The following is a 9,747-nucleotide window of genomic DNA, read 5'->3' as shown; positions in this document are numbered from 1 at the left end:
GGAGAAGAGAAAAGCATTAATCAAGAAGTAGGAAGCCCAAACAATTTGGACCATACGAGCCTAATGAAAATGGACCAACAAGACACAAAAAAGGGCAGGAAAGAAGAAGGATGTAGAAGGCAGTATAACAATACGGAGGATGAATGTGGCCCAAAAACAATAAGAGAGATTCTGTAGGCCAGTTTTGGTGCAAAAAACACAACAAATGCAGCATGAGGAACAGAACAACAAAACAAAGGCAAGGCTTTAAAATCTAATGAGGATAGCAGGGAAATTTGGGTGCTCAGAAGAATGGAGGAAGAGAGAGATGGCATGGCAAAAGAAAGAATTTAATTATACAGAGAGCAACTAGAGGAGGCATATATTTTGTGGGGCTAGCTGAGGAAGAGGATGAAGATAAAAGTGGGAGAAAGGAGACACAAGCTCTACATGCTGAGTGGGAAAAGACGCTCACAATGGAGATCATAAGCAAATTGAATATCAAGAGGAAGAGGGCTGAATAGGACACTCTGATGATTAAAGCTGCAGGGGAAGAAGAAGAAGAAGAATTGTTTCAAGACAGCACCAAGACCAAAAGGACCAGGAAGAAAGAGGTAACAGAGAAAGACATAGTTGTAAGAAAAATACAAACTGTTCTCAGTAGTACAGAGGCTGAGGAGGCGGGCCTATACATGTCCCAACCCCAGCCATGAGTATAGTAAGTTGGAACTGTCGGGGTGTGGCAGCAACCGCGACAGTTTTCGAATTAAAAGATATTTGCAAAAAGATCAAGCTAGCCATAACTTTTCTCATGGAAACAAGAGCTAAGGAATGCAAAATCAGAAAGTTAAAGAGAGAACTCCGTTTTGATAAATTCTTTTGTGTAGAATTCCAGGACTTGTCCGGAGGTCTAAGTCTTTTATAGAATAAAAATATGAATCTTGATATTTACTCTTGGTGTCATAATGTTATTAAAACTTATATTACAGATAGGAAAGGAAATAAATGGGATTTTTATTTTGTGTATGGAGACCCCAATTTTAGGCAGAGAAGGAAGCAATGGAGGGATTAAGTAGCTCAAAATCAGAATCAAAATGAACCACAGTTGTTCATTGGGGATTTTAATGATATTTTGAATCAGGAAGAAAAAGTGGGCTTACACCCAATGCCAAGAGAGCAGGTGGAAGAATTTAGGAATTTTGTGAACAGCAATAGATTGATGGACATTGATCTTAAGGGAGGAAAATTCACATGGTTTAGCAATCCTAGGAATGGCTTCGTTACAAGAGAAAGGCTAGACAGGGTCCTTGTCAACTGGGAGTGGAAGAAATTATATCAAAATGCAACCCTCACAGCCCTCCCGGCGATAGGATCTGATCATTGCCCTCTGGTTTTAAGGCTAGAAACGAGAGAGAAATTCGAACGACACTTCAATTATGAAGCATATTGGGAAGATCACGAAGATTGTGAGAAGATCATCAAGCAAGGATGGGGAAAGAATGAAAATAAAAGGAATAAATGGGAAAAACTACAAGGAAAATTCAAGAGTTACAAGAAGGAATTGGAGCAATGGAGCAAAAAAACTTTCACTAGAGCAGATAAGAAAATTAACCAACTTAAGGAAGAAATCACAAAACTGCAGAATCAGGAGTTTTCAGAACAATAGCACGAAAGGATCAAGGATCTGAAGGTTGAAATATCACAGCTATGGTAGAAAGAAGAAAAGTACTGGGGCTAAAGAGTAAGATTAAAATGGCTAAAGTTTAGGGACAAAAATACCTCCTTCTTCCATGCAATGACAATTCAAAGAAGAGACTTGAATAAGATCAAAAGATTGAAGGATGCAGAGAAAAATTGGATTACAGGGAGCAAGGACATCATGGAGTTAGTGGAGAGACACTTCACTGATCTGTTTGCCACAACCACAAGGAGCAAAGTAGAGGAATGCACCCGAATTATCCCGAAAAAGGTCACAATTGAAATGAACAGGGAGCTTCTAAAGGAAGTGTCAGATAAGGAGATAAGAGATGCAGCCTTCAGTATGGGAAGCCTGAAAGCGCCTGGCCTAGATGGTCTTAACGATTTATTCTTTCAAAAGCACTGGGATTTCATCAGTAGAGAGGTCTGTCATGTTATTAAGGAAATTTTTGCTAGCAGGAGAATGCCAGAGGACATGGGAGAGACTACAGTGGTCCTGATTCCCAAAGTTAAACAACTAGAATGCCTTAGCCAATTAAGACCTATCAGCTGCTGTAATTACATTTATAAGATCATGACGAAAATCATTGTCCTCAGGTTAAAAAAGCTTCTTGATAAATTAATCTCCCCTACCCAAAGCGCTTTCGTGGGAGGAAGACTCATACAAGACAACATTGTTATTATTCAGGAGGCCTTCCACAATTTAAACAAAAAAGGCAGGTTTGGCTCCCAAAACTTAGCTGTAAAATTGGACATGAACAAGGCTTATGATAGGTTAGAGTGGGACTTTTTGGAAAATGTTTTACATTCTTTTGGTTTTGAGCAGAGCTGAATACGGTTAGTTATGGAGTGTGTTAAAAGCGTAAGTTATAAATTTAAAATAAATGGTAAGCTGTCTAAGAGGATAAAACCTCAAAGAGGTTTGAGACAAGGTTATCCTTTATCTCCATACCTTTTCATTATGGCAGTAGAGATTTTCACAGCACTTATGGAGGAAGCACAAAGGGAAGGATGTATTTCAGGCGTTAAACTTGCTCCAACAGTACCAGTTATCACCCACCTTCTGTTTGCTGACGATTGCATTCTTTTGGCGAAAGCCAAAGAAGAGGAACTTTATCAAAGCATCTTAATTCTGAATAGATACACGGATGCATCGGGACAAAAGATAAATTTAGAGAAATCGGGCATAGTGTTTGGACAGCAGGTACCTATTCAGACAAGGGTCAATATAGAAGAGATTATGGGCATGCAAACCTGGGAAATACCTTGGGTTACCGGCACATTGGGGAAGATCGAAGAACAAAGCGTTAGCATGGATAGAAGAAATGATAGACAACAAAATTGAAGGATGGAAAGAGCGACTACTCAACCAGGCAGGGAAGGAGACTTTGATTAAAGCAGTTATTCAAGCCATACCCAGCTATGCTATGAACATTGTCTTGCTGCCCAAAAATTTTTTCCAAAGAATAGGATCAAAAGTTGCAAGATTTTGGTAGGCAAACTCTGAGAGAGAGAAGGGGATAACTGGAAAAGCTGAAGCAAGGTTTGCAAAAGCAAGAGGGATGGCGGGTTAGGTTTTAAGGACCTACAGTGTCAGAATTTAGCCTATCTGGCCAAGCAAGCATGGAGAGTGATCGAAAATCCAAATGCAATATGGGTAAAAATTCTAAAAGCAATATATTTTAAGGATTGTGATTTTTGGGAAGCAAGCATCGGGAGTGGGGGATCATGGGCATGGAAAAGTCTTATCCAAGGCAGGAACTTCTTGAGAAGGAATAGGAGATGGAGTATTGGAAAGGACTCAAAAGTAAAGATATGGGAAGACAACTGGATTATGGGCATGGGTAAAATCCTTTTGAGCAAAAATTACTCAGTGGACAGAGTAAACGAGCTCATCATCAAGGGAAAAGGATGGAAACAAGGAAGAATAACAGAATTATTCCCGGAGAACATAAGCAACAAAATTCTGCAAACACCCATAAGTCTACTGAGGAGCGAGGACAGACTAATATGGCCTTTCAGATGGGATGGGGGTTGCACTGTTAAGACATGATATCATGTGGTAAAGAAGGAAAAACAGGTCAGCGAGGGAGCGGGACCTTCAACAAGCACAGATATGACGGATCTTTGGAAAGAGATATGGAAAATGAATGTTCCGTCGAAGATAAGAATGTTTTTATGGAAAGCGGCACATGATATAATGCCAGTATATAACAACTTATTTAAAAAGAAAATAACTAATACTCCTATCTGTTAAATTTGCAGGGAAGAAATAGAGACAACGGAACATGCAATTCTTCTATGCCCGTGGACTAGAGCAACGTGGTTTGGAGCACAGAGTCAATGTCTACCAACACCAGAGACAGTCAAGTCTTTTGCAGAATGGCTGCTTGAAATGTGCAGGAAAATTAGAGGACAAGGAAAGAAAGAGGCAGAGGATTTGATTGGAAGAATTGGAATGTTAAGTTGGGAGATTTGGAAAACAAGAAACCAGATTATATTCCAAAACACTACCCCTAACCCCAATGCTACCATCATCAGAGCTAAAATCCTAGAATCAAAAATCAGGGAAGCAATGAAAAAAAAGGAGCAGCTCAGGCAAAACCAGAACAGGAGTATGAGCAGAAGGAGCGTTACCTGGAGACCTCCACTGGGGGACTAACTGAAGGCTAACGTAGATGCTGCGTATAGTAGATCGACGGCAGAGGGAGCAACTGCAATTGTGATTCGAGACAATTTCGGGAGACTGTTAACAGAAGAATCAATGAGAATCAGAGCTCATTCCAGCCTGGCTGCAGAAGCAGAAGCAATGAGAAGGGCACTAATTTTAGCTACAAATCTTAATATGGAGCAAATTTTAATAGAATCGGATAATTTACCTCTTGTGCAAGCAGTGAAATCAAAAACTTATATAGGAGAGGTGGAATCAATTATTCGAGACATTTTTCTTCTGGCTGAGAGTCTGTCCAATTGTGGCTTCACATGGGTCCCTAGAGAGGGAAATAAAGTCGCAGATGGAGTGGCGAAATGTTCCCTAGCAGGCCAATTGGAGGAAAACTAGAGATGGAAGCCCCATGAGAAATAGCAGAACAACTGAGGAGGGAAACTTCAAACCAGAACGGATGCTCCAATCGAAGCCTTTCAATGGGCAAGACTCAAAACACATTGCATTCCACAATTCAGAGGCAAGAAAATCTGAATTTCGGGGAATCAATGTGGCGGAGAGACCTAATGCCAAATTCCGGAACTCTAAACTCTCTCTCAATTGTCAACGGTGCTGATGCGACTTCGCCGGAAAGGAGAAACGTCTTCGTGAATAACGCTAACACACCTGGACAAGACAGTCAACTAGGGAAGGAGAAATTCGGCGTGGCAGAAGAGACAACCGGAGGTTCGCTGGCGACGAAGATTCATGGCAGAGATGCGACGGTAAACGGCTTCACCTGCGGACAAACACATCAGACGGCGACGGTGGAAATTGGCCGTTGCAGCAAGCGAGAAGGACTAGGCCACAGCAGAACTGATGGTCTGAGGCAACAGGGCGGCGAGAAACGGTGCCAGCGCAGCCTCTGGGATCGACTGCGGACAGACAGAAGCAATGGCTGCGCAGCTGACAGAAACCAAGTCTCGGAGAGCGAGAGAGATGAAGAGGGGGCGCGGGTGCTACACCAGTAGCGTAGGGTTTTGTTGGCTTCTGACCCGACCCAGTCTCCTGTTTTGGATCAAAAAGTAAAAACCTCTTTTTTTCTTCTCTCTTACTTAGTGTCACTTTCTCAATCTCTAACCAAAAAAGAAGTAGAATAGTCATTAACTCATAATTCTCTTCTCCTTGTCTCTGTAAATTATTTTTTATGAATCTTACTTTAATTAATTTCATATTAATATATTTATCTTCTTTTTTTATTTGACTTGTAAATTGTAATTGTTATTTGTTAAGAAGTCAAGTTCCATTCTTTTTACCACACTTGCAACAAAACAATGTTCATACATCTAGTCTTTATCATTGAAAAATAAAGAGCAATGAAAGTTATATACTTGTAAAGATATTGAATAATTTTGCATGAAACGTCGAAAAAGAAATTGAATAATATTTGTATATTTTAAATGCAACAATCTATTTTTACAATATTTGAGGTTAATTTTAAAATATTTATATTTAATTATTTTAATATAAGATATGTTCAATTATCTTGTAAGGAGTAAGTTAAAGCCTTAATTATTATTTTAACTTAAATTTTTTATATATTTTTAATTTTTTTATTAAAATAAAAAACTAAAAAAGAAAATAAACCCTAAAGATAGATTGGAAGTTTGGAACCCAAATATACATGACGAAAGATTCGCCATAATATTCAGCCATGACTTGCTTGTTGTTTTGGGTCATGATATCAAAATTTGTCATGTTAAATTATGACTTTCCTTTTTGGTCAGAAATTTTCCTCTTAAAACTTTAATGACCAAAATATCATGGTTCTAATTGTTGGAACACAATGGCTTGGGTGGCCCAACTCTTAGTGGGCACCAATTTAAAGAAAAGAGTGATTGGGATCCATTGACCGGAAAAGTTACTGGGTCCTTCTCCGTCTAACACTCTAACTCAATGGTTTTTATTCAGGCCCCCAAATCATAAACTCAATTATTTATTATCTTGGCTATAGTACTTGACAAATGTGATCTGAACTTATACTATTGAGCTAGGAATCTAGGATCAAATGATTGAGTCAATAATAGCATGTCTATTGATGTTTAAAAAATAAACAATGTTATATACATTAATTTTGTGTATATTTTTTATTTCAATAGTATTTGGAAAAAAAAATAGTCAAAATAGCTTAAATTTATTTTATTTAATATTTATTAATTATCTAATTTTGTGTATATTTTTTATTTCAATAGTATTTGAAAAAAAAAAGTCAAAATAGCTTAAATTTATTTTATTTAATATTTATTAATTATCGTTATAATTAATAAATATTAAATAAAGTAAATTTAGGCTTTTTTTTGTTTCTCTACTATTATTTTTTATTTTTATTGCAAAAAATAATTAATAAAAAGTGAAAAAAATGATTCTTTTATAAATAAAAAAAAAGAAAGATGTACAAGTAAAGTGTAAAAAAAACAAAAGCAAACTTCGCTTCTCTTTAAAAGTTACACTTACATGATAATGAACTAATAATACAAGGCCAATATTGATATGCATGCTTAATAAATGAAAGAACTAGAGGGAAAATTGCACAATAATTGGAGAAAAATATTCAAATAGAGAAAAAGATTCACAGAGAAGGAAGAATCAAAATAAGAAAAAAAATCCAACTTTATTTTCTTAAAAATTATTTTTAATATGAAAATAAAGATGATATTTTAGTTTAATACTGATATTTGAAGTGTATTATAATATTGTGGATGTGTAAAAAATAGGATTTTTTTATAATAAAATAAAAAAATTATTATTTTCTCAAATATGATTTTTGGATTTTAATTTTTCAAATATGTTTTTTTTTTAGCATTTAAGTAAGTTCGCCAGACCCCGGCGAACTCTATAAAAATTGGCAAGTTTGCCTTACCTCCGCGACCCGGCGAACTCTATAAAATTTATAGAGTTCGCCTAACCCCGGCGAACTCCACTAGTTTTTTGAAACAACGCACTTTTAATCCATATCATTATCTAGAAAATAGTACAAACAGTGTATAGGAGTACACAACAATACACAGACAACAAGCATGACTTCTTCAAGGATTTTTTTTAATTATAAATTAAAAAAATAAGCCATATATAACAATGCCAACCATTGTTATCGTCTCTAAAAATACATAAATACACCGGAATAAGCCATATTTAATAAGGATTTTTTTAATTATAAATTAAAAAAATAACTATTTCCCAAAAATAACAAGGATTGTTATTCCTGTGTACTTTTGTGTACTCTTATGTACTCTGAAAACGATGATAATGGTTACCATTGTTAACTTTCCAATATGATATATTTAAAGTGGATTATTTTTGGAAAATAGTTATTTTTTTAATTTATAATTAAAATTTTTTTTGTTAAATATGACTTATTCCGGTGTACCTATGTATTTTTAGAGACGATAACAATGGTTGTCATTCTTAAATATAGCTTATTTTTTTTTAGTTTATAATTTAAAAAATCCTTGAAAAAACCATGCTTGTTGTCTATGTTTTTTTTGTGTACTCCTGTATACACTGTTTGTAGATCAATATACTATTTTTTAGACAATGATATGGATTAAAAGTGCATGTTTCAGAAAATTTGAGTGGAGTTCGCTGTAGGTAAGGCGAACTTGCCCATTTTTATAGAGTTCGTCGGGGTCCGACAAACTTGCTTAAATGTAAAAAAAAATCGTATTTGAAAAATTAAACTCCAAAAATCATGTTTAGAGAAATAATAATTTTTTTATTTTATTATTGAAAAATTTCCGTAAAAAATATGTCAACACGCATTTTGCATTTTAACTATAATATTGACACGTGTCCAACATATATCTTGTGTGTTGCCAGAATAATAACTCGTATCCAACACATTTTCTATGTATTATTAAAATAAGAGTAATGTTAGGGGACTAGTAAATTTTGTGTTTTGTAACCATCAATTGATCATCAATATTATTTTTAATGGTATAAAATTACATCTAATAATAGAAGATCACTCACTTTTCTTTTGATAATCAAGTGTTGACCAAATTGTTAAAAAATTGCTGACCCTAAACTTTTTCTTAAAATAATGACATATATCCAATACATAGGATGTACAGTGCAATACGCACTTTATATATTAATTTTCCACCTACAAAATTCATTTACATGTAATTACACTAAATAATTTCGTTTTCAATAAAAGCATTAATATTTTTTTCCTATAAAGAAAAATAGCCTTATTTCCCAATCAAACAAATTTTTTAGATTTGTTGTCTCTGAATTTTTCTACTGTATTCGAAAGCAGCACTAGAGAATAAAGTATTGAAGCAGGGGTCCACTTAGTACCATATAGAGCCATGGAACGGCATTGGAAGTGGTTCCCCTCGGCAGAAGCACGTGATGATAATGGCTTTGCATTCCAATGGTGGCTTCGTGTCACCATTGAGAGGGATTTCAGGGTCAGGACGACTTCTAACTCGAGGAACAACATTTAGAATAGTTGACATTCATATACGTTCATTCTGTTTTTGTTATATGATATGATTTTATGATATATAAAGATATAAAAAGAGAGATATATTGCCGATTTGACTCAATTTTTTCTCATGCCTATAAGAGGGTCTTGGCATTATCCTAATTAGCATCAACTTTTTTAGATATCATTTTTCATTTATAATTATAGTTCATAAGATACGCATACATAATTATACCATATTTATACGAGTAAATAATTAAATTTGTCTTTAAAAAATATTCATTTTTTAAATTAATTTTTAATTTTTTTAAAAATTAAATTTGTCTATAAAAAATTTTAAGTTAATTATATTGGTCATTTCGTTAATTCTTTGTTAATGACATTAAAATTTATTAATATGATACATTAAGTACACCACAACACACACCTAAGAGTTTTAATTGACTATTAACATAATTAGTTTATAAAATTATATCAAATTAAAACCTAATTGAGAGAAGATCTTGAGGCATTAGAATTCCTCAATTTGAGTTTAATTTGATCTAATTTCATAAATTTATCATGAGTTTAATTACTCTATAGGTCCTTATAGTTTCATCAAATTTTCAATTAGGTCCTTATACTTTTTTTCTTTTCAACTAGGTCCCTAGGCGTTAAATTTTTTTTTTTCAATTTAGTTCCTGTCGTGAGAATAACTTTTAAGATAACTGAATATTTTGTTTAAAAAATGAATATTGTTATGATTGGGTTAGAATAGCTAATTGAGGACACCTCCATTTTTTCAAAGTATCAAAAGAACCCTTGGCATTTTGTCCCAAAGTTAGAGAACCCAAGCCAATTCTAACTTGTTCTCTGAAGTTCCTGTGCAACGGCATTTCTCCTCCGTCGCTTGGTGTCATCGTCCATTTGCATCGTCGTCCGTCGCTTGGTGGTCGTC

The 9,747-nt window shown here is 34.8% G+C and overlaps 1 protein-coding gene across 1 annotated transcript; it reads left to right on the top strand.

The window, feature by feature from the left end:
- Window positions 1-2,638: 2,638 nt before the first annotated feature.
- Window positions 2,639-4,738, top strand: LOC148581213 (uncharacterized). The gene is made up of 2 exons (XM_088492328.1): window positions 2,639-2,983; window positions 4,346-4,738. Exons 1-2 carry the CDS (start codon window positions 2,639-2,641, stop codon window positions 4,736-4,738), a joined length of 738 nt encoding a protein of 245 aa, XP_088348454.1.
- Window positions 4,739-9,747: the final 5,009 nt, after the last annotated feature.

Source organism: Arachis ipaensis, chromosome B10, assembly GCF_059453495.1.
Source record: "Arachis ipaensis isolate K30076 ecotype BB chromosome B10, ASM5945349v1, whole genome shotgun sequence".
NCBI classification, from domain to species: Eukaryota; Viridiplantae; Streptophyta; class Magnoliopsida; order Fabales; family Fabaceae; genus Arachis; species Arachis ipaensis.
This window is presented reverse-complemented; position numbering and strand designations above follow the sequence as displayed.

Coding starts and splice junctions, on each gene's coding strand:
- LOC148581213 (XM_088492328.1), top strand. CDS start 2,639: ATGGCAGTAGAGATTTTCACAGCACTTATGGAGGAAGCACAAAGGGAA. Junction 2,984..4,345: donor GGAAGATCGAAGAACAAAGC/GTTAGCATGGAT, acceptor GACTAACTGAAG/GCTAACGTAGATGCTGCGTA.